The sequence below is a fragment of the Electrona antarctica genome (assembly GCF_951216825.1).
Source record: "Electrona antarctica genome assembly, chromosome: 1".
Classification (NCBI taxonomy): Eukaryota; Metazoa; Chordata; class Actinopteri; order Myctophiformes; family Myctophidae; genus Electrona; species Electrona antarctica.
The window spans coordinates 506,886-532,444 of NC_136806.1; the positions used below are offsets into that span (position 1 = coordinate 506,886).

The following is a 25,559-nucleotide window of genomic DNA, read 5'->3' on the forward strand; positions in this document are numbered from 1 at the left end:
TGCCAGCTGTGAAGAATGGGGCCTGAATGTCTAGCCTTTTGGTCCTGTAGGTGAGACCATAGTATTATCAAGCTTACTATTTTAGATGTGAATTTAGTCTGTCTATAGTTTTAACATGATTTAGGCTATATTGATAAAATGTGGTTCCAAAATATACGACATTCCTCCCTGGATAAACGTACTACACGTTTATCACAAAATAAAAGGAACCACATTTGGACCTCCCTTGACACTAAGAAAAGATAAAATTAAAAACAACAGATAGGCCTAAGACAAACAAACAATTACATTAGAATTCAAATGGTTACAGAGACAAACGGAATCAAGGTTACATAACTTCTTCAGGCAATTCTCATTACATACTTTACACATAACTAAATTTCGGTTCAGCATCAGTAGAATCTTTTAGTGTTCTATTAAAATCTAATCTGAAATGTTGATTGATTACAAATAAGCGAGATCGGGCGTGTTTATGGCTTGGGACCGCCAGGCCCAACCCTGCTAATCAACACATTAAAATACTAGACACCACTATAAAGTGAAAAAACATCCATACCACACTGCTTAATTTAGGACGTGCCATAACATATACGTTTATAATGCTTGAAATAAAACTCTGCTCTACTAAAGGCAGTTCAGGTATAAAAATACGTTAACAGGCCAGAGTCTAAGCAATATTCAACTAATATTCTCTACACGTCTCTAGGAAATTACCTCATTGTTCCATAAGTAGGCTACTCATGACTCAACTTATCTAATTATACGACAAAAACATACACCAACATAATGCCTACTAATTCATGTTGAAAACAATACATCTTTCTCCTCCAATTTTCCTAGTATGCAATTAAAAACACTTTCACAAAAATACATATACCTCTTTGTCCATCAGTCACCACGCACGGGCAGTCAAGGCTCGAGTTCCTCGACGCACCGCCACGGAGATGTGTCCTTTTTCGGCCCGTGTCGTGTATAATGTATGATCAGTACATTGCACCGTACGGCCGCTGTTTGACACTGTCCTCTTGTCCATTTCGAAATGAATTCTACACACCCCCTCCTCCCTTCAGTCATGAATCACAACACATGACTGACAAAAGCGAATTCACGAGAACCGCAGATGGTCACCAAAGCAGACCGTAGCCCGTAGAGCAACTGCCTCGCCTCGCCAAGCAGAGCCGAGCCGAAGAAGCGGGTCCTCCGCCTCCCTTAGACCGCTGATCGCCGAGCAGATGAAGCCAAGGATCCCCCTCGAATCGCCGCTGAGCATCGCCGCTCCCCTGGTAGGAGATCCGCTGCTCCCCGCCGAGACGTGAAGAGAAGCATGGTTCCCCGTCGACGCGCTGTAGAGGGCTGCTCCACTCCTGTCCGTCGCCGAGTCCAGGCCGCTGCCCATCAGAGCTCCGGAGCGCACCGCTCGCGCTGTTGTTCCCCATCGTCGCCGAAGAGAAGACCACTCCTTCCCGCTGTAGACGAACGCCGTCCCGCCAAAAAATCAAACCAACCACCAACCGCCAAAATTAGACTGAAATATCCAAAAAGCCCCGGCTCTCTTCTGCCTGACGCAAAAAATGCATCAAAGACACCGGTTACGTCGCACCAATTGAAGTAAATTAACTCCAAAGAGAGACTGCTTTTCTCTCTATAAAGCTCATGAACAAACCTCTGATACTTAGGCAAGAGTACTCAGGATAAACGCGGAGGCAGACAGATGAATGAAGGTTTCGGAGTTCCATTTTATTTGCAGAGTTCAATACAGCAATCAGATGCATGGCCGGAGCCATGCATGCACCCAGCCTGACGGCAGGACACACACTAACACACAGATAGGCATTTTCAGTAGACCTTATACAGATACATGAGACAACAACAGGAAATGCAAAGGTGGTCTCAGGTTACCCTACCCCCCATAAGATAATGGTCAACCATGTCTAAATTGTCTCCATATATGGTCACCAGGAAGGACAACAGGAGACCTCTGGTCTGAATGCTCCTAGATCAAAGTAGGCCTAGCTATTTAGCATAGTGCCAGCTGTGAAGAATGGGGCCTGAATGTCTAGCCTTTTGGTCCTGTAGGTGAGACCATAGTATTATCAAGCTTACTATTTTAGATGTGAATTTAGTCTGTCTATAGTTTTAACATGATTTAGGCTATATTGATAAAATGTGGTTCCAAAATATACGACACGTGCATGTGCACATTTTGTTACCGGGCGGACTGGGTGTTTTTTCAAATCACCCAAATCACTGAATGCTCCTTTAACAGAGCATGATACAATATGGCTGAAAACAACTGTTCATCTCATGCAGGGTGAAACATGGGTGACAAGGCCATGGCAGACTTTGGGCCAGCCGCCCCTTATCTGAGGAAGTCAGACAGGGAGCGCCTGGAGGACCAGACTCGTCCCTTTGACATGAAGAAGGAATGCTTCGTCCCCAACCCTGAGGTTGAGTTCGTCAAGGCTTCCATCACCAGTCGCGACGGTGAAATGGTTACTGTTGATACAGAGTTTGGGAAGGTAGGTGGAAGAGATACAGTGTATACATGTTTTTTTTGAGTGGTGCAACCACTCCAAGGAACAGCAATGTCCCTGTTAACCTATGTGACTATGTGTGTGACTATGAGTACCAGTAGGGGCAAAAGTGGCACTGTTGTGCCAGAAACAGAGAGAGAGAGAGAGATAGAGCTGCACTGTTGCCTGCTAATTACAATTTAGGCATTTAGCAGACGCTCTTAATCCAGAGCGACTTACATTAAGCAAGAACAAAAAGCATGGGAATACATCACATATATAAAAAGCATTTATCAAGAAACATGCCTAAGCTAAGAACGTAACTAGAACATATCTATATATAATGACACTATACATATATATTATACTATGCTGTACTGTTATTGTGCTGTCTACATGACGTGCTATAAGTCTGTTTCAAGTGCTATCTAAGTCTAAAAAGTGCTGTCTAAGGGGGTAGGGTAAGTGCTATGGGCCATGATGGAGTCTGAAAAGGTGGGTTTTCAAACTACGGCGGAAGATCGGGAGTGATGCTGCAGTTCTGATTGCAACGGGAAGTGCATTCCACAGTTTTGGGGCCAGAAGGGAGAAGAGTTTGGGACGTGTGGAGCGTTGTCCCGGCGTTTTTAGTGAGGGTACTTCCAGCTTCCCTGCGTTGGCTGATCTGAGTGCGCGGGAGGGTTTGTAGGGTTCAATCTAATGAGAGAGGGGGGGGGGGGGGGGGGGGGGGGGGTTGCACCACTCAGTTCACACGGGTGTGATTATTGAGTGGTGCAACCACTCCAAGGAACAGCAATGACTGTGTTAACCTATGTGACTGTGTTAACCTATGTGACTGTGTTAACCTATGTGACTGTGTTAACCTATGTGACTGTGTTAACCTATGTGTCTGTGTTAACCTATGTGACTGTGTTAACCTATGTGACTGTGTTAACCTATGTGACTGTGTTAACCTATGTGTCTGTGTTAACCTATGTGACTGTGTTAACCTATGTGACTGTGTTAACCTATGTGTCTGTGTTAACCTATGTGACTGTGTTAACCTATGTGACTGTGTTAACCTATGTGACTGTGTTAACCTATGTGACTGTGTTAACCTATGTGACTGTGTTAACCTATGTGACTGTGTTAACCTATGTGACTGTGTGAACCTATGTGACTGTGTGAACCTATGTGACTGTGTGAACCTATGTGACTGTGTTAACCTATGTGACTGTGTTCACCTATGTGACTGTGTTAACCTATGTGACTGTGTGAACCTATGTGACTGTGTGAACCTATGTGACTGTGTGAACCTATGTGACTGTGTGAACCTATGTGACTGTGAACCTATGTGACTGTGTGAACCTATGTGACTGTGTGAACCTATGTGACTGTGTGAACCTATGTGACTGTGTTAACCTATGTGTCTGTGTGAACCTATGTGACTGTGTTAACCTATGTGACTGTGTGAACCTATGTGACTGTGTGAACCTATGTGACTGTGTGAACCTATGTGACTGTGTTAACCTATGTGACTGTGTGAACCTATGTGACTGTGTTCACCTATGTGACTGTGTTCACCTATGTGACTGTGTTCACCTATGTGACTGTGTTCACCTATGTGACTGTGTTAACCTATGTGACTGTGTTAACCTATGTGACTGTGTGAACCTATGTGACTGTGTTAACCTATGTGTCTGTGAGTACCAGTAGGGGCAAAAGTGACGCTGTTGTGCCAGAAACGGAGAGAGAGAGAGAGATAGTGTTGCACTGTTGCCTAGTTTATTTGAGGTTGGGACATATTGATTATGATCCGAGTATATGATTGATCACCACATGTCAAAGGATGAATAATCTGTGTTATTTTGCAGACGGTGACCGTGAAGGAGGAGGACGTCCATCCTCAGAACCCGCCAAAGTTTGATAAAATTGAAGACATGGCGATGTTCACCTTCCTGCATGAGCCGGCTGTGCTGTTTAACCTCAAAGAGCGTTACGCTGCATGGATGATCTATGTAAGACTACAGCCTCATTACAATACGTTATGCTGCATGGATGATCTATGTAAGACTACAGCCTCATTACAATACGTTATGCTGCATGGATGATCTATGTAAGACTACAGCCTCATTACAATATGTTATGCTGCATGGATGATCTATGTAAGACTACAGCCTCATTACAATACGTTATGCTGCATGGATGATCTATGTAAGACTACAGCCTCATTACAATACGTTATGCTGCATGGATGATCTATGTAAGACTACAGCCTCATTACGATTCTCCTTCAGTCAATGACTAGACTAAGTTACACACTCATCCCTATATCCACTGCTCCATCCCCATTATCTGGCAGACCTACTCTGGGCTGTTCTGTGTGACTGTCAACCCCTACAAGGGGCTGCCAGTCTACAACCAAGAGGTGGTTGCTGCTTACCGAGGCAAGAAGAGGACTGAAGCCCCTCCTCACATCTTCTCCATCTCTGATAACGCCTATCAGTACATGTTGGCAGGTACACAATCACACAACTCGCATTTGTCAAAGTCTTTCCATCTTAAGCCATACCATTCGACTATTCTAATCTAAGCTATTTTAACATTATCATTTTGCCTACAGACAGAGAAAACCAGTCCATCCTCATCACGTGAGTCAAATATCTTCACACGGCAACAATGTCATTATTACGTATTAAAAGTTGTTCTTAGCCTAATATTAGTATTCTGGTGTCATTATTATTCTGTACCCTGCAGTGGAGAGTCAGGCGCTGGGAAGACTGTCAACACCAAGCGTGTCATTCAGTATTTTGCCAGCATCGCTGCCGTGCCAAGTGGAAAAAAAGACGCAGCTGCCGAGAAAAAGGTTCGTATTGTAAAGAATGTAGTAAATATGCAAAGCATGATACAGGGCTGGACTGGGACAAAAATTCGGCCCGGTCATTTTTGCGTGAATTTGGCCCAGACCGGCCCACCACAACCAGCGCGCAGATAGCATAAACTCTACCGCCCACTCCGTCGATGCACACACAAACAAACAAGCCCTAATACCACCAACAGACAACTACACAACCCTTAGAGGGTTTATTTGTCACTCACATTTACAGTGAAATTATCATGATGGTACTGGCAGAATGGCAGCACGCCCAGACCTTTCCTGGTGGCCTGCCGCCTATTGGCCTGCCTGCCTGTCCAAAAAGAAAAAGATTCCCACCGGGAATATGCCCGGTACGTCCTGTGGCCAGTCCAGCCCTGGCATGATAGTAATTCAAGTAAAGTGTTTCTAAGGTGAGGTTTCAAGGCATTGAATATATCAACCCTTTAAAGAGAGGTGGGGACAGAGATCGTTGAATATATCAACCCTTTAAAGAGAGGTGGGGACAGAGATCATTGAATATATCAACCCTTTAAAGAGAGGTGGGGACAGAGATCATTGAATATATCAACCCTTTATAGAGAGGAGGGGACAGAGATCGGTTATTATTAACCCTTTAAAGAGAGGTGGGGACAGAGATCATTGAATATATCAACCCTTTAAAGAGAGGTGGGGACAGAGATCGGTTATTATTAACCCTTTAAAGAGAGGTGGGGACAGAGATCGGTTATTATTGCAACGTGAAGCATTGTGGATCCATTTCTTAAACACTGTATTTCCTAAAGGTCTAAATGAAGAATTGGTGTTAAACTGTTTTCTATGAATAACTGTTTTTGTAATGTGGATTCTGAAATGAGACATTGATTTCTTATAATAATATGTATGTTCACTACTATGTATGTCTTTAATAATGAGACACGGCTGTACAGTCCCTTTTAATTGAACAAAACATTCTATATATCTATGTCATTTCCGTTGCTTGCCAATTTTGACACTGACGAAGGCCTGCGTGCCGAAACGCGTTTGTCTGTCTGGTATGACTGCTGCTGCGGAGCACTTTGATCATTACACAAAGACTCGTAGGCCCAATCTCAATTGCCTCCCTCAAGCCCTGAGCCCTGAACCCTCATTGACTTTAGTGACGTCAGCTGTAAGTGCTTGAGGGTGAGAGGCTGCAAGGGCTCCAAATTGTTGTGAAAGGAATGGGACAGCACTTTGAAGATATGAGTCCGCCATTAATGACACTTTGCATCACTTTATATATACCTTATTCACAGCCAGTGCCTAGGCCTACTGTACATGCTTGGCCTATTCATGTCTATCATGTCTATTTTAGTATTTAAGCTGATCATTTTATTATTATTCATATATAATAATATTCATTATAAATTGCATTCCCATATTCTTTTACTTTTGCTCATTAGTCATTTCTCATCATGTTTCCCTTATTATTATTCTTGTTATTAAATATATAGCCTATCCTTCCATTCCAGTCCGTCTCCCTTTGAGAACAGTGAGAAAGCACTATTGTGTTTGTTGACATTCTAACCGCGATACATAACTAATTTGCATACTTAAATGATTGACGTTCGGAGGATCACCCCTCCTTCCCCTGGTAACGCTATGAACTGTGGGTAATTTCTTTGCCAAAGTCAGCATTGATGCTGACTTTGGCAAAGGGTGCATAAAGGGGCGGGGCTGAGCCCTCACTGACTTACCGATTTCAAATGGGACATCCCTCAAGCCCTCGCAGACTTCACATGAACGCGCAGCTAAGTCAGTGAGGGCTCATTGAGTCAGCAAGGGAGTGGATTGGGATTGGGCCTTACTCGACTGGATGTGCGGATTTTATTCATTTTCTAAAAAAAACAAAAAACATGCATACTTTTGCCAACCACAGGGCACCCTGGAGGATCAAATCATCCAGGCTAACCCTGTAGTGTACATTCTTTCAGGGCACCCTGGAGGATCAAATCATCCAGACTAACCCTGTAGTGTACATTCTTTCAGGGCACCCTGGAGGATCAAATCATCCAGGCTAACCCTGCGCTGGAGGCCTTCGGTAACGCCAAGACCATCAGGAACGACAACTCCTCCAGATTTGTGAGTGTCTCTGTGATTAAAGAGACAAAGGTGTATATCCAGCATTAAATTAAAGTAATAATCAATCAGAATTAAACGTATGTTTGTTTGTTTTTTACCCTCTAGGGTAAATTCATCCGAATTCATTTTGACAACAGAGGAAAGCTGGCCAAGGCTGATATTGAGACTTGTAAGTAGGCAGATGTAACAGTTTATGTAATTATTGATGCAACCAAATGGGGGTTATTGAACTTATGACAGAGCGGGGTTTGCATTCCCCATTTCCTTTAACAATAGGGTCAAGACAAACATGCTCAAACAATAAGTCACTGATTGAGTAATGGCAGATACTCTATTCTGAGTAGATTTGGTACAATAAAAGTAATACCTTGTCCTTCTAGATCTTCTGGAAAAGTCCCGCGTGACTTTTCAGCTAAAAGCTGAGAGAGATTACCATATCTTCTACCAGATCTTGTCTCAGGCAAAGCCCGAACTTCTGGGTAAGATATCCGTAATTCACTGTTCATACTGTAATATGTTATGCTATCTACTAGCTATCTACTGTAGCCTTAATGTCACACTCTTTGTTTGCACTTTTTCATCTTGTCCTCAGAAATGCTGCTCATCAGCAACAACCCCTATGACTACTCCTTCATCTCCCAAGGAGAGACGACAGTGGCCTCCATCAACGACGCTGAGGAGCTGCAAGCCACTGACGTGAGCTTTACTTTCTAAATCAATTGAGTCAAACGACAACATATCACCTACAAATTCGACAGAATTAGCTGATCCTCTATCGTGTTATTTAGGATGCTTTTGACGTGCTGGGCTTCACTCAAGAAGAGAAGAACAGCATTTACAAGCTGACCGGAGCCATCATGCACCACGGGAACATGAAGTTCAAACAGAAGCAGAGAGAGGAGCAGGCCGAATCCGACGGCACCGAAGGTGAGACTGTTGTGAAGAAACATAACGACCAGCAGCAAGATGGTATATCATTTCTGTCGGGCAGAAACTTGATCTCCATCCGTCTACGAATTTTGTTGTTTTTTTTGGTAAATGAATGCCATACTTAATCATACCACAGGTCACTCAAACGCATCAAACGGAGCAGATCCACAAGCTCTATAGCTTTTAGATTGTAGGCTATTGTAGGTCTGCTACTTTTGCCATTTTCTGATTTGAATCCTGAAATGTAACAGTTTTGACAGCCAGGAATGCCGATCTTGTCTGAGTCATCTTTAAAGATGGCGTGCCGTAATTTGTATCCACCCTAAAACATGGTCATCAGTTATTATTATTATATAAGGAGGAAGATTTCAGTAGAGTGTACAGTATTTGTTAAAATGGAATTTTTATGTGAACATGCACTCCCACCAGTTCATTAAGTATGCCTGGTTTTCCTGGTGGGTGGTGATGGGTGGTGATCTGCCTGACCTGAAGCCGCACCCACAGCTGCGTTTGTATGATAAAGGGGGAGGGGTTAGAGGAGGGGATGATATTGTGACGTCACTATATCACTTTTTTTCATTGGCACGTTTGACTGTCAATGTTTCAGCCTCCAGGAAGAATGCAAAGGGAAGACATCTTTGCACATAACAACCACACCAAGGGGTCTAATGAAGTACTGTCACCTCATAAACACACAGACCACACAGAGAAGATTGTGTGCACATCTCAATGCCTATATTCAGGCCAGGTGCTGGATGTCAGGCACCTCATAAACACATGACATAATTGACAAAAATAGAAGAATCACGGCACTCCATCTTTAACTTGCTCATATCACATCATTCAGCTTACATTAATTTCCTCAGATGCTGACAAAGTTGCGTATCTGATGGGCCTGAACTCTGCTGACCTCATCAAGGGTCTCTGTCACCCGAGAGTGAAAGTGGGAAACGAGTGGGTCACCAAGGGACAGGATGTTGCCCAGGTATGAGTCATAGTATTATGTAATAATGACTGTATAGTATGCTCATGCTTCGGTTGGTCTCTGCCACTTTTTGAGTGGTACAACCACTCCCTTACGGAGATATGTGTGTGGGTAGGTGGGTGGCTGGGTGCGTCTGAGCACGAAAACAGCATGGTTGTTTTTCACCACCTGTGCGCAACCTAACACACACACAAACACACACGCACATATTAACTGTATATATGGTGATTTTGGGTGTGCCAGTACAGTACAGTGACAGTACAGTACAGTACAGTACAGTACAGTACAGTACAGTACAGTACAGTACAGTACAGTACAGTACAGTACAGTACAGTAGAGGGTACAGTAGAGGGACCCCCACACGGTAACTCTGTCATTTCTCAACCGTTTCGGATGCGGGGTGTCTCGCCTGAATCGGGCCGGCACCCTGGGTGCGTTCATGTGGGTCTGGAACCCCCCCCCCCCCCCCGGGCACCCCCACACAGAGTTGCACCACTCACTTCACACGGGTGTAATTTTTTTAAATGCAAGATTAGTCTGTAGACTGTAGGTTGGCACAACGGTGAGGATGAATTGTCTATAATGGATTGATAGAAGCAATGGGAGGATTGATGTGACCCGAGGAAGATCCACAGTGGACCGAAACATTGTCATTTTTGTAATAGAAAAGTAAATCTTTTACTGCTTTGGTGTGCACTGACAGTGCAGTCTTTACCTTTTTGAACTGAAGCCTCTTTAGCCCAGCACCCACAGTCAATGTGCGTATAGCTGCTGTTTCTTTGATGGATTGATAGGAACTTTAGGAATAATAAAAGTACTACACTATCCTTTAAATGGCAAATCATTTTCTTAATATAATTGTATTTCTTCACGGGCTTTCACAGGTGAACTATGCAATCGGTGCGCTGTCGAAGTCAGTGTACGAGAAGATGTTCATGTGGATGGTGGTGAGAATCAACCAATCATTGGACACCAAGCAGTCCCGACAGTACTTCATTGGTGTGCTGGACATCGCCGGGTTTGAGATCTTTGATGTGAGTTACGCTATAACTTGACAATACGGACTGTGGTATTAGCTGTTATAGAGGGTATGCGTGTGACATCATCATCAAACCTGGCCTACTCGAGTGGCAAAAAAACTATACTTTCTGGCCTTGACAGCCCATGCATCCAAACAGAAAAGTCCTATCTGATTGCATTAAACAATGTTAAACTCACTTTGCATGTTGCTTTGCCACTCGATTTGCCACTCGATGTGCCATTCACTTTAACCCATTTTGGGCGGGAACCCCTTTTGGTGTTAGCATTATGTTATGCTTTAGCTATTGCAAAATATCAGATCTACAAGCTCATAGCGCGCCACCGAGTGGTGCGCTACGAGCTTGTAGGTCTGCTATTTTTGAAAAATCGAAGAACGACTGTCAGGATGTAGAAGACATTTTTAGAATCTGATCTCAGGTCAAAATGGGTTAAGCATGCGCATACCCTCTATTTTCACTTTGAGAACACATTTAGACCTGGAACACCTATATGTTGTTATACCTTTCAATCTAGGAACCCCTTTGTGCAACATTTGCTTTTGCTATAAAGCAAATATTATGTATTTTTGAACATTTCTGAAGTCTGAAGTCTTTATGGTCAGGATTTAGAAGACATTTTAAGAATCGACCTCAGGTCTTAAAATGGGATAAACAAAAAAGGAAATGTAAAGGAAATCTATGCTAATGTTTTGTATTTTGTCCTTTTGCAGTTCAACACCTTTGAGCAACTCTGCATCAACTTCACCAACGAGAAGCTGCAACAGTTTTTCAACCACCACATGTTTGTGCTGGAGCAGGAAGAGTACAAGAAAGAGGGCATTGAATGGACTTTCATTGACTTCGGCATGGACTTACAGGCTTGTATTGACCTGATCGAAAAGGTAAGAGCTTGAAATTAGAGTTGTTCTGACACTATTTTGCCTGACGCGTATGTCGACGAGAGCGCTGCATTTCCTCATGCAGATCGGCTACATTCGCCATTTTATAACTTGAAGTGTACAGTCCACTTCAGCTCTGAGGGTCCCTAGACCCCACTTTGAGAACTGTCCTAGATTTCAAATTACACACTGGTATTGGATCGATACTCGACCGATACGAAGGTCGTGGGTATTGGAATCGGTACATCTCTAGTTGAAATATAATGTGTTCATGGATCAATACAAAAAGTATATGCCTCTTTCTAGCAAGTTAGTTGTTCTTCAATGAACATTATGTCCTTCTCCTCAGACCATGGGTATCATGTCCATCCTGGAAGAGGAGTGCATGTTCCCCAAGGCCAGCGACACCACCTTTAAAACTAAGCTGTACGACAACCACCTGGGGAAGTCCGTCAACTTCCAGAAGCCGAGGCCTTCCAAGACCAAAGCGGAGGCTCATTTCTCCCTGGTTCACTACGCTGGCACTGTGGACTATAACATCAACAACTGGCTGGTGAAGAACAAAGACCCGTTGAACGAGACGGTCGTGGGACTTTACCAGAAGTCGAATCTTAAACTGCTATCCATCCTCTTTGCAGATTATTCAGGGTCTGACTCCGGTACATATTAACAAATACACAGATATTTCTGTTCTCATAGTGGGAATTGGAAGGTTCCCAGTTTGATCCACGGCTCCCCCTGGGTTAGCCTCATTGCATGAGCAAGGCACTGAGGCCCCTTTTCCACCAGTTGGTTCCCAATGGGAACCGCTTCAGTTCTTGTTGGTTCTTAGCATGGCTGAGGGAAGTAGGGGTGCTGGGGGGGCTGTCTCACCCCCTCCCCCCAGGCACAGCTCCCCCTCGAACAGGAGGGGAAGAAGAAAAAAAAGAATAAAATATGCTGTATCACAGTATTGGCACCTTATCCTGGTTAATTGCCTGTGTCAGTTCGTTCATATAACTTGCGTGTGGAGAGGGAAAGTAAAGGCCACGTTTGCGTGTGAAAATGCGCGAAAATGCGCGTGCATGATGCGCGTGCACGCGCATTTTTGCGCCAGAGCTCCAACATTGGAACGTTAATTATGAATTGAGTGGAGCAAAACCATACCTATATTAGATGGTTATCACCATGAAACTTCCCCAATTGATTACTTACACGAAGACAATGATTTATTGTATTACAAATTTTACAATTTTAAATATGCAAATGAGGCATTATGTAGGAAAATATGCAAAATAATAGAAAATATGAAAAAGCTACTACTGTGGAAGGGTTATCATGTATTAATTTACTTGTATTGATCCTATAAACAATTTAATATAGGTCTAGTTTTTCCCACCAATGTTGGAGCTCTGGCTCATGAACCAAAAATAACTGAACCGGTTCCCATTGGGAACCAACCAGTGGAAAAGAACTGAACCGGTTCCCATTGGGAACCAACCAGTGGAAAAGAACTGAAGCGGTTCCCATTGGGAACCAACCGGTGGAAAAGAACTGAAGCGGTTCCCATTGGGAACCAACCGGTGGAAAATAACTGAAGCGGTTCCCATTGGGAACCAACCGGTGGAAAAGAACTGAAGCGGTTCCCATTGGGAACCAACCGGTGGAAAAGAACTGAACCGGTTCCCATTGGGAACCAACCGGTGGAAAAGAACTGAAGCGGTTCCCATTGGGAACCAACCGGTGGAAAAGAACTGAAGCGGTTCCCATTGGGAACCAACCGGTGGAAAAGAACTGAAGCGGTTCCCATTGGGAACCAACCGGTGGAAAGGGGTCTGACTGAATAAGCCCTTACTGCTCCCAATGAGCAGGGTGGTGCCTGCCAACAGTGTGTGAATGGGTGAATGTATAATGCACATTGTAAAGCGCTTTCTTTGGATAAAGGATGGTGCAATATAAATGCACCATTTACCACTCATAAGCCTTAATATAATGTAGCCACAAATTAATATTACAATTATTTCTGGATGTTGTTTTCAGCACCACTATAGGATTTACTTACAGTAGGTTAATTTCTATGTCCTTTTAGTGTGCATGTAAACACAAACTCTGTCCTAACACAAACATTAAACATTGAATGGCCAGTTTCAGATCATAGTGTAACATTAAAGATATATTCAGTGATTTTACTTAATTCAAATATCACTTATTTTTTGGATAATCCTCCCTATTATAGAGTGTTCTGACCATATAAGGAGTTCCTCCCTGTCCCCAGTGAGCCCCTGGGGTCAAAAAACCCTAGTTTCAGTTTTGGTGGCGGGTGGCAAAGCCTTCGTCCAATCAGGATGAGGGGGCCTTCCTCCAATCATGATCGACTGGGGGTGGGCCTTGGTGCACATGCTGTTGGCCTGTTGCACTTCCCCCCACTGTAGAGCGTGCATGTGCACATTTTGTTACCGGGGCGGACTGGGTGGTTTTCCAAATCACCCAAATCACTGAATGCTCCTTTAAAAGCTGGACATATAGGATGTGATTGGCCGGAATGATATGAAGTATGATGATGTATGATGATAAGATCGTGGGGTTTGCTTTTTTTTTCCAAAATGGACTTGGTAAGCAATGATTCATACAATTGTCTTTTCAATTTGTTGTAGACTCTGGTGGCAAGAGCAGAGGTGGCACCAAGAAGAAAGGTTCCTCCTTCCAAACTGTATCTGCTTTGCATAGGGTGAGATAACGGTGGCCTTGTAAACAAACAAAGGCCAGTTTGATTATCAATTAAAATGGTTAGAATAGCAGTTTTGAAGCTTTTTGAAAGGCATCCACACATTTAAAATCTTCCTCCCAGAACTCAGGGCTGATTTAGGCTATAACTGAGAACAGAGTTTGGCCCCATTAGATAAGAGGTATTTAATCTACAGAGCAACACAATAGTATAAACAGTTCAGATTGGGAACTTGCCTTACATTTCATTACATGGCAAGAATGTTAAAGTGGCAAATAATACTGGTATCCTCCCTGATGGTTGACCCACAGGAGAACCTGAACAAGCTGATGACCAACCTGAGGTCTACTCACCCTCACTTTGTGCGCTGCCTCATCCCCAACGAGACCAAGACTCCAGGGATCATGGAGAACCCTCTGGTGATGCACCAGCTTCGCTGTAACGGCGTGCTGGAAGGCATCAGGATCTGCAGGAAGGGCTTCCCCAACAGGATCCTCTATGGAGATTTCAAACAGAGGTCGGCATTAGAGAACTAACTGATCATTTTAAGAAGAAAAGGAAATCAATTCAATTGTATTTTTTCTGAATGGTTCTATTATTTCACAAAGGTACCGCATTTTGAACCCAAATGCAATCCCTGAGGGCCAGTTCATTGACAACAAGAAGGCGGGAGAGAAACTCTTAGGTTCTCTGGAAATTGACCATAACCAGTACAAACTGGGACACACCAAGGTGGGTATTAAATTGAACATAACCAGTACGAACTAGGACACTCCAACGTGGTTATTAAATTGAACATAACCAGTACGAACTAGGACACTCCAACGTGGTTATTAAATTGAACATAACCAGTACGAACTAGGACACTCCAACGTGGTTATTAAATTGAACATAACCAGTACGAACTAGGACACACCAAGGTGGGTATTAAATTGAACATAACCAGTACGAACTAGGACACTCCAACGTGGTTATTAAATTGAACATAACCAGTACGAACTAGGACACTCCAAGGTGGGTATTAAATTTAACATAACCAGTACGAACTAGGACACTCCAACGTGGTTATTAAATTGAACATAACCAGTACGAACTAGGACACTCCAAGGTGGGTATTAAATTGAACATAACCAGTACGAACTAGGACACTCCAAGGTGGGCATTCCATGGTTTGATAGAACAGTTCCTATAACACCTCGATGGTGGGTATTAAATTGAACATAACCAGTACGAACTAGGACACTCCAACGTGGTTATTAAATTGAACATAACCAGTACGAACTAGGACACTCCAAGGTGGGTATTAAATTGAACATAACCAGTACGAACTAGGACACTCCAACGTGGTTATTAAATTGAACATAACCAGTACGAACTAGGACACTCCAACGTGGTTATTAAATTGAACATAACCAGTACGAACTAGGACACTCCAACGTGGTTATTAAATTGAACATAACCAGTACGAACTAGGACACACCAAGGTGGGTATTAAATTGAACATAACCAGTACGAACTAGGACACTCCAACGTGGTTATTAAATTGAACATAACCAGTACGAACTAGGACACACCAAGGTGGGCATTCCATGGTTTGATAGAACAGTTCCTATAACACCTCGATGGTGGGTATTAAATTGAACATAACCAGTACGAACTAGGACACTCCAAGGTGGTTATTAAATTGAACATAACAGCACCTCGATGTAATTGCTCCCTGTCTTTCAGGTGTTCTTTAAAGCTGGGCTGCTGGGTCAGCTAGAGGACATGCGAGACGACAGACTGACTCTAATCATCTCTGGCATCCAGGCGAGAGCCCGTGGCGTTCTGGCGAGACTTGAGTTCCAGATGACTGTTGATCGCAGGCAAGTGGTCATGGTCATTCACACAGATAGACACTAGGTGGTGCTAGAGCACCTGCCCTTTTGCCCTCTGGACAGCAATGTGCCTTTATGAAAGTACCAATTTTTTTGGTACAGTTTGTTGTGTTGTGTAAAATCTGTAAATCTCACATACTATTAAGGCAACCGGCGGTTCCACGCGCCGCACGAGGTGCCCTTTTTCACTTGAGCACCTGCCCCTCAAAATGTATGTGCACGCCACTGATTCACACAGAAAACCCACAGTCACAGGTTTCAACCCCATTCTGAGAGAAACACAAGTTCCTATCGAAACTCAATACCGTATAGATTGACACTAATAGTGTGTTCTGACTGTCAAATATTGAAGGCCCTATTTAAAATGTTATCTTCATAAATTACATTCCAATATGGAACATAATCTGTTATTTTAGTCAGCTATTGCAATTTAGGATTTAAGTGTAAAATATATTGCATTAATTACGGCAAACTGTTAACACAATAACTGCCGCCATTAATTAATCCCTCGATTGCGTATTGCCATGGTTTAATCACGCGTGACACTTACTTTGAAGAGCCAAATATCCGTATCGCATTTTACTATGAAACCATTCCGTGTGTGTTGACGAAGCTGGTGCTCGTTCTCTCGGTCGGTGGTGGAAAAAGTGGACCGCGAGTATCACAGCGCCTGCTACAGGCCGTTGAAAACGCTTGTCTGGGACAAAGCGTCCTCTGCAATGTCGCTTCTGTGAGATAAAGCCGTCTGAAACCAGAGCCGGCAATGTAAGTGGATGCGCGCGCATTTTCAAAATGGCCGCGCCCATTGTGTCAGAAGCATAACAAAGCTAACGGACGGTAGATTTCGATACGATCGTATTAAAACATGCATTAATGAATACATCGCTGTTAAAACGGCTTTTCCGTTTGTGGCAGGCTACAAGATTCTACGTGTTAATATTCCTATGTTCCTGGCGGGTAAACGATTAAGATGTCTTGCCAAATACATGTGTTGGTAATGGTATTCTTTGTACCAAACGTATGCCAAACGCACCACCAAAACAATACAAAACAAATGTTGAGTTTTTTTTCCTATGCTGTGTGACATTAATGATGTACAGTATGCATTCCAGATGTCCTTTTTTAATTTGTTTTGATTCTGCAGAGATGCACTGCTGGTGATCCAGTGGAATATCCGTGCCTTCATGGTGGTCAAGAATTGGCCCTGGATGAAGATGTACTTCAAGATCAAGCCTCTGTTGAAGTCAGCGGAGGCCGAGAAGGAAATGGCTACCATGAAGCAGGAGTTTGGCAAACTTAAAGAGGTCTATGCCAAATCTGAAACACGCAAGAAGGAACTAGAGGAGAAAATGGTCACCATTCTCCAAGAGAAGAATGACCTACGGCTCCAAGTCCAAACGGTATGTTAAAAATCACACCTGTGTGAACTGAGTGGTGCAAGGTCTTATATAGCCTGATCAGCTGTGGTCTGACGTGATGTCAGTGACGTCACACACTAACCATAGCAACCATGCTCCTTTTTTGAGTGGACAGGTACACGAACATACAGACAAAGCTGGTTATTGGAGTGGTTTTCACCACTCAAAAATCACACTTGTGTGAAGTGAGGGGCGCTCTTATCCTCATACATCACATCCCATACTCAGCCAATCAAATCACCACAAATGTAATTCCGGCCAATCACTTTTATCTTCAATATGTACTTTGCTCAGCCAATCAAATCATCGCTATGGGGTTGATTTAGGCAAATGGCTTCTTGGTTAAAGTGGGTGACAATGTTATCACACGTAAAGATGAAATTACCTACCTAGGTTCCATCCTGGAGGCTAATCTTTCCGGTGATAAAATGGCCACCAACGTAATCAAAAAGGTCAACCATAGAACAAGATTCCTTTACAAGATCTCCTCACTGGTCAACAAAAACACCTTGAAGACCTTAACAGGAGCCCTTGTTCAGGGTTTCTTTGACTATGCATGCACCTCCTGGTACCACAGCACCTCAAAGGCCCTTAAAACCAGGCTCCAGACTTCCCAAAACAAACTGGTCAGGCTCCTACTTGACCTAGCCCCCCGAACCCACCTCACCCCTGCCCACTTCGACAGGCTGGAATGGCTTAGGGTCGACGACAGAGTACAGCATCTTGCAATGGGTCTGGTCCACAAGATTCGATACACCACCAAGATACCCATGTACCTGTCTAGATACTTCCTTAATGTTAACGAAGTCCACACCCACAACACCAGAGGGAGTGCAACGAACCATGTACAACCCAGATTCGGCACAAACAAGGGACTAAATTATTTTCGCTCCTATGCCACCAAAATGTGGAACGCCCTACCAACTGTCAATTCGAAACTGGCCCCTGTAAAATCGGAATCCCTCAAACACGAACGCAAGGACAACACAAGAGACGGTCGCGGCCACACAGCCAACTCAAGGTATGGCCACTGAGCCAACTTGGGGACCCAACGCAAGGACAACACAAGAGACGGTCACGGCCACACAGCCAACTCAAGGTACGGCCACGGAGCCGACTTGGGGACCCAACGCAGCTCCTCCAAGGAAAACAAACAAATTAACGGAGCTGAATGTGAATCCCCCCCACCGCCCACCCCTTTTTTTTCCCCTCACTGTATATGTTTATTTTCCCTTTTTACCTCCTTTATGATGAATTCCTGTTCTGTCTATAGAAGTGTCTATTTGTACGTCTCTAAATGTTTTGATGATTTGAACATGGTGGACCCTATTGGAAACAAGTGTAATGCTTAATTGGGTCGTCCACTCACAGTTAACAGCCTTTGTATTGAGTTTGTGCTTGAAATGTACTGTAATTCTGCAAACTGTTAATAAATTCTTCAATCAATCAATCAATCAGCCAATCATGAGCCAAAGCTTGTGTTCACACAGACCCACAAAGCCTGGCATAGGAGGGGTTAGCGCCTCTCAGAAATCTTAATTAATGCATGATTAAGCTTAAAGGAGAATTCAGTGATTTGGGTGATTTGGAAAAAAACCCGGTCCGCCCCGGTAAGTGCACATGCACACACTCTACAGTGGGGGGACGCACAACAGGCCAACAGCACACACACACCAAGGCCCGCCTCCGCTCGATCCTGATTGGATGAAGGATGGGCCCTCTAGCCAAAAACGAAACCTAAGCTTTTTTGACCCCAGGGGTGAACTGGGGACAGGGAGGAACTCCTTATATGGCCAGCACATTATAGTAGGGTGATTTATCACAGAAAAAGAAAAGTGATATTTGAATTAAGTGAAATCACTGAAGATACCTTTTAAGGCCCACAATGGAAATAAGCTCTCTATTTTGACCGAGCATGCATTTTTTGGCAATTATTGTATGTTTTTCAACTGTGACAGGAGCAAGACAACCTGTGTGACGCAGAGGAAAGGTGTGAGGGACTGATCAAGAACAAGATTCAGATGGAAGGGAAAGCCAAAGAGTTGTCAGAGAGGTTGGAGGATGAGGAGGAGATGAATGCAGAACTCACTGCTAAGAAGAGGAAACTGGAGGACGAGTGTTCTGAGCTGAAGAAGGATATCGATGACTTGGAACTAACTCTGGCCAAAGTGGAGAAAGAGAAGCATGCCATCGAGAACAAGGTGTCACCAAAACATCTATTCATATGTCCCCAATAGCACATGAACTGTGAGATCATAAATAACACAATATCCCTGTCCCCACAGGTGAAGAACATGGTTGAGGAAATGGCTTCTCTGGATGAAGTCATCGCCACGTTGACCAAGGAGAAGAAAGCCTTACAAGAGGCTCACCAGCAGGTACTGGATGACCTGCAGTCAGAGGAGGACAAAGTCAACTCCTTGACCAAGGCCAAAGCCAAACTGGAACAGCAAGTGGACGATGTAAGAAGTGAAATAACTCAACTTGCATTTGCATGAAAATATATAGAACCTATTGAATCTGACTAAGTATATCACTTGCCACAGCTTGAAGGGTCCCTGGAGCAAGAGAAGAAGATTCGTATGGATCTGGAGAGGTCTAAGAGGAAGCTTGAAGGAGACCTAAAGTTGTCTCATGAGAGTGTCATGGACCTGGAAAATGACAAGCAGCAACTAGAAGAGAGGCTGAAAAAGTAATTACATGACACTATTGTAATTACATGTACACTATTACATGAGTTTGTGAGTGTTATAATTCAATTTAAATGTATGTTGTCAAGGTGAGCTATACCATTTTGTCATCCGTAGAAAAGATTTTGAAATCAGCCAGCTTAATGCAAAAATTGAAGATGAACAAGCAATGAGTGTTCAACTCCTGAAGAAATTAAAGGAATTGCAGGTAAGTTAAATTAACTGGTTGAAGAACAATACTATGTCCTGCAATTGAAGCATGATTAAGATGCATGTGACCTGGATCTTTTAGGCCCGCATTGAGGAACTGGAGGAGGAGCTTGAGGCAGAGCGAACGGCCCGAGCCCGGGTGGAGAAGCAGAGATCTGACTTGGCCAGAGAACTGGAGGAGATCAGCGAGAGGCTGGAGGAGGCTGGCGGGGCGACCGTTGCCCAGATTGAGATGAACAAGAAGAGGGAGGCCGAGTTCCAGAAGATACGCAGAGACCTTGAAGAGGCCACTCTGCATCACGAGGCCACCACTGCCACCTTGAGGAAGAAACAGGCCGACAGTGTGGCGGACCTGGGAGAGCAGATTGACAACCTGCAGAGAGTCAAACAGAAACTGGAGAAGGAGAAGAGCGAACTCAGACTGGAGTTGGACGATGTGGTCTCCAGCATGGAACATATTGCTAAGGCCAAGGTACGTATAGTTCACTGTTTATATTGGGTTTAACGGCATACAATAAGAGCAAAGCTTCATTCTATGGTGCCACATGCCGGAGGATTACAGTGTGTTGTCAAGTTTTCTCGTTCTGTCTGTTCGTCCCGAACTTGAGAATGGAATCAAGGATGAACTGATCAGAAGTAGGTGGTAAAGGGACAAAGTCACTGTGACCTCACAAAACGTGTTCATTAAAGTCTTCATTCACTAGGCCTATGCTATAATTATGAGTCTGGGCAGACAACAATGTAAACAGCAACTTGTTGGTGGAGGCGTCCGATCTTAATGTGGTAATTTCTAGTTTGTGCTATTGTTCTAAAAAATGTACCTCAGATAAGAAGCATTAGTCATCATTTAATCTGATTTAACATAAAGATATCCTATTTATTTCAGGCTAGCCTGGAGAAAATGTGCAGGACTCTGGAAGATCAGATGAATGAATATAAAACAAAGGCAGAAGAGAGACAGCGCTCCATCAATGACTTCACCCTGCAGAAAGCCAAGCTTCAAACCGAGAATGGTAAAATGGCGTGTTGATCATAATAAATTCAAATGGCTTACTACTAAAGCACTCAATTTAAATGTACTTCAAATCAGGTGAACTCTCACGCCGACTTGAGGAAAAGGACTCTCTGGTGTCTCAACTCACCAGAGGAAAACTATCCTACACTCAGCAGATTGAGGATCTTAAAAGACAACTGGAGGAAGAAGTCAAGGTAACAATTAATTGTATACATAATTAAATTAGTTAGTTATAAAGAGTAGATTGAATGACACAAGGTGGATACAAAAATCTTACCAATTTCAGGCAGTGTTAATTTCGTCGATTAGGCCTACCTTTTTCACTAACACAAACTAAATAAAAAACAAAACTATGATGACAAACTATTAAATATACTGACAATTTCGTGAACAAAACTAGCTTGTAGATAGCTATTTTTGGCATGTAACCAAGTGTAAAGTCGGCATTATCAGCATCAAGGCCTGCCAAAATACATTTTTAACAATAAAATCAACTGTAGATTTTTTTTTCAGATGACTAAAACAAAATTAAATTGTATTCAAAAGACTATGGTCCTCATTCACAAAGGAGAAATACGCCATAGTGTAACGGAAGCGTAAAGGTCATGCGTATAGATAGCGGAAAATCCGTCCGAGTCCCGTGTTATTCAGGGAACCAGGTGTAATCACTTCATTTGTGCGTATCGCCGAGTGTATCCTTTCCGCATTTTTTCCAAGCGATTCGCCTGGTGTCGCCTGGTTTGATGGAACATCCACGACCATATAAGGCAACAGGAAATATCGAAATACGTCATCATAGACTGCACAGAGGATTCCCAAGTTTTCAATTATATACAACAGCCGCGATGAGCTTGTAGAGCAGTTAATTTTGACAGGCGGGTCTCTGCACGGACAGATCTTCAAGCAAACAGCGCGAGTTATATGTATATAATTATAAACGAAACTTGCCAACTTGGCACGCATTTCTTCACTCCTTGTTAAATGCCAGAACGTTAATAAGTTAACTGATGTTACAGTTACTTTCACATAATGAGAAAGAAGTTCATTTGTAGGCTACTGTTCACCACACGACCAAATGCTATATTAGGCCTACAACTCGGCAATGATAAAAGCCCTTAGCTGATGAATGCACTGAAGGGTTATAAAAAAAAAGAAAGAACAATTGCACACTCGCCTAGAGGTAAAATAGATATCCTATACTTTTTTTATCAGAGATGCATTGATTCATGCGGGGATCAATATCATCTCACTGTCATCTGTCTGAATGCCATGTGGAGAATGGATTTGTTCTGATCATGGACACGTAGGCATATACATTTTCAACCATATACGGCGGGTAGCCTATATCCTTTGTCAGATCCTCTTCGTCAGCCTAAGTGCAGGTTAATTTCATGATGTCGTCATTTTAAAATGATTCGCGGGACATTTGGCACCAAACTTGATTGATCTCATGATGAGATCAATGTAGTAGCCTACAGCCTAGCTACAGTTGCCCATATTATAATTAATTAAGGTGAGCTCGCTTAAAACTATGACTGGCCGAATTGCACGCGCTGATGCAATAATGTGGACTTCTATTTTTTTATAGGGCTAATCAGATTGGACTGTTCAGCGGCAGCTGACACACACACACATACACACACACACCGTCGGTCAGACTGACTCAAGGAGCTCCATAAGAACAAAACAATTTAAATAGGCCTACTGCAGGCTTTACTACACTAAACAACGTTGGATTCGTACAGTGCAGAATGCAGATAAGTGTATGTTCTTATTATAATTGTGAGTTTGTTTTTTAACATGCAGCGCGAGTCCGCGAGACTGTGAGAGCCGATCTACAAGCTCACAACGCGTTGCACTGCGAGTAGAAAGCTGTCAAGTGAGCAGCGCAATCGCACATGCTAGAAATATCCTAATAAATAAATAAAAAGGTGTCGGGCTTGCAGGGGCAGTTTCTGTATGGGACTCTAGGCTAACCTGCCTCTAGACTGCATGCATTTAGGCATACAAGTGATACTTGGCTTTTATATAAGCTATAATTTTTGTATGTGCTGACCAATGTTTTGGACACATGCCTACATATTTTATCTGAGATTTGGGGACTTTTAATTGATTCAGCATGAAGACTAAAGCCGTATGAATAAATCTACGCAAGCCGTACACTACCCTCTGAGCTGGCGCAGCTTTTAGCGGAGTTCCCGACAAACCAACGTCACCGTCAAGTTCACGTTCAAGTTCACAAATTCCCACCTAATGTGGGAATCCACGTAAATGCCTGCCCGAACACGCTCCGCTCACGCTCCGCTCACGTAACGTCACTTTATGAGCGTAAACGCCGTTGTGAATGAGGAAACGTGACTATAAAACAATATCAAAATGTCAAAATGAACACTGATTTCAGGCCAAGAATGCATTAGCCCATGCACTGCAGTCTTCTCGCCACGACTCTGACCTGCTGAGGGAGCAGCATGAAGAGGAGCAGGAGGCCAAAGCTGAACTGCAGCGAGGCATGTCCAAGGCTAACTCTGAGGTGGCTCAGTGGAGAACCAAGTACGAGACTGATGCCATCCAGAGGACTGAAGAGCTGGAGGAGGCCAAGTGAGCATCCAATCTTCTGTTGTTTTGCATGCTGGCACACCTTTTTAGACACTCACCTTCCTTGGAACTTCTCTCATTGCAATCCAGGAAGAAGCTGGCTCAGCGTCTCCAGGATGCAGAGGAGGCTGTTGAGGCCGTTAATGCTAAATGTGCTTCCCTGGAGAAGACTAAACACAGACTGCAGAATGAGATTGAAGATCTCGTGGTCGATGTGGAGAGGTCTAACGCTGCTGCTGCTGCCCTGGACAAGAAGCAGAGGAACTTTGACAAGGTTGAATTTTATCTCTAAAACATATTTCCACGCAGGAAAATAGAGCACAAGTATTTATGAAAATAACAGGGTGTTCTTGTTTCCTCCAGGTCCTGGCAGAGTGGAAGCAGAAGTACGAGGAGTCTCAAGTCGAGCTAGAGAGCTCCCAGAAGGAGGCCAGGTCTCTGAGCACTGATCTCTTCAAACTGAAGAACTCATATGAAGAATCTCTGGACCACCTGGAGACCCTGAAGAGAGAGAACAAGAATCTACAGGGTAAGCATATAGGCTATGTGATCTATTGAAGCATTCTTTAGGGTCATAGGGTCATTGTTCTCTTATAATTGTGACCGATGTGTGTCTCCTCTGCATTAATCACACTCTGGGATTCAGGTGGTGGTGGTAACAGCTCACATGGGTGTTTATTCTGCATTCATAGAGAATGGACATAGGAGACAGTGTACACAGTATGTCAGCATATGTGGACCAAAGCACTGTCTGTCTCATGAGAATCCTCCATTACACTGAGTATACAGTAGTATACAGTATTATACAGTGTTCTGACTGCTTTACAGTAGTGATCGTATAGTGGATTACATTAATACAACAAAATAAAACAAATCTGTCCTTCATATAAAATACAGAAAATGTAAAATACATGTAGTATCTTTTTATCAAGAACTGTTACCATTTTTATATTATTTTAGCTTATTTATCAAATCACATGAATTTGCACAAAACATGAAATTACAACACTCATAACATACCTGCATTCATAGAGAATGGACATAGGAGACAGTGTACACAGTATGTCAGCATATGTGGACCAAAGCACTGTCTGGGAAGACAACAATACAACCTGTCAGCTACGTTTTTTACAAGTAATAAAACATACACAAAATAATGTTTGACCCAACAAAAACGTGACAGAGTTAGTCTAATATAGTTAGCTTTCAGACCTTTAACCCAGATTAACTTTGAAGTGCTTTTCAATGTGTTTATCATTTGTTTTGTCCACAGACATACAGACATTACCTGTCTCATGAGAATCCTCCATTACACTGAGGATTACCCATAGTGCCTTGCTAATATGAAGCCTGGTGCAGGCATGTAGAACAGCAGGTGGCATAGTTTCCCCATTTAGCTGGATTTTAACTACAACCTATTTAACTCTGTTACATACACCCCCCTAAAATCCTGCTAAATCGGGGCACATACAAACTCAAAAATACAAAACCCAAGTCTCCAGTTCAGAATACAGCAGTAAGAGCAAAACCCAGTTCAAATCAGTCAAAAAAACTTTCCACATGGAATTAAATCAGCAAGGGTCCCCTTACTAAAATAAGACACAAAAGATGCCGTATACACCTCTTAGTTTGCAAACCATGCTCTACAACGAGCCAACTCAACTGGAAGACACCTCTGGCAAGTACCCATGCACGCAAAAAAAAGAAAAAAAATCTACACAGAAAACATGTTCTTCATATAAGAAAA

The 25,559-nt window shown here is 43.2% G+C and overlaps 1 protein-coding gene across 1 annotated transcript in view; it reads left to right on the forward strand.

The window, feature by feature from the left end:
• Nucleotides 1–2,318: 2,318 nt before the first annotated feature.
• The window catches only part of LOC306930157 (myosin-7-like), a gene marked incomplete at its 5' end in the record, with an annotated part of 32,592 nt that continues 9,351 nt past the window's right edge, over nucleotides 2,319–25,559 (forward strand). Inside the window, 29 exons of the mRNA XM_079510943.1 lie at nucleotides 2,319–2,519; nucleotides 4,367–4,510; nucleotides 4,855–5,011; nucleotides 5,116–5,143; nucleotides 5,250–5,358; nucleotides 7,378–7,470; nucleotides 7,576–7,639; nucleotides 7,851–7,949; nucleotides 8,063–8,166; nucleotides 8,259–8,397; nucleotides 9,267–9,385; nucleotides 10,270–10,419; nucleotides 11,136–11,306; nucleotides 11,653–11,962; nucleotides 13,937–14,010; nucleotides 14,319–14,524; nucleotides 14,616–14,739; nucleotides 15,736–15,872; nucleotides 17,029–17,284; nucleotides 19,261–19,503; nucleotides 19,588–19,764; nucleotides 19,849–19,994; nucleotides 20,110–20,200; nucleotides 20,285–20,674; nucleotides 21,089–21,215; nucleotides 21,293–21,411; nucleotides 23,619–23,815; nucleotides 23,903–24,086; nucleotides 24,176–24,341. Coding sequence (XP_079367069.1) covers nucleotides 2,319–2,519; nucleotides 4,367–4,510; nucleotides 4,855–5,011; nucleotides 5,116–5,143; nucleotides 5,250–5,358; nucleotides 7,378–7,470; nucleotides 7,576–7,639; nucleotides 7,851–7,949; nucleotides 8,063–8,166; nucleotides 8,259–8,397; nucleotides 9,267–9,385; nucleotides 10,270–10,419; nucleotides 11,136–11,306; nucleotides 11,653–11,962; nucleotides 13,937–14,010; nucleotides 14,319–14,524; nucleotides 14,616–14,739; nucleotides 15,736–15,872; nucleotides 17,029–17,284; nucleotides 19,261–19,503; nucleotides 19,588–19,764; nucleotides 19,849–19,994; nucleotides 20,110–20,200; nucleotides 20,285–20,674; nucleotides 21,089–21,215; nucleotides 21,293–21,411; nucleotides 23,619–23,815; nucleotides 23,903–24,086; nucleotides 24,176–24,341 — 4,525 coding nt within the window. The remainder of the gene's footprint in view (nucleotides 2,520–4,366; nucleotides 4,511–4,854; nucleotides 5,012–5,115; nucleotides 5,144–5,249; nucleotides 5,359–7,377; nucleotides 7,471–7,575; nucleotides 7,640–7,850; nucleotides 7,950–8,062; nucleotides 8,167–8,258; nucleotides 8,398–9,266; nucleotides 9,386–10,269; nucleotides 10,420–11,135; nucleotides 11,307–11,652; nucleotides 11,963–13,936; nucleotides 14,011–14,318; nucleotides 14,525–14,615; nucleotides 14,740–15,735; nucleotides 15,873–17,028; nucleotides 17,285–19,260; nucleotides 19,504–19,587; nucleotides 19,765–19,848; nucleotides 19,995–20,109; nucleotides 20,201–20,284; nucleotides 20,675–21,088; nucleotides 21,216–21,292; nucleotides 21,412–23,618; nucleotides 23,816–23,902; nucleotides 24,087–24,175; nucleotides 24,342–25,559) is intronic.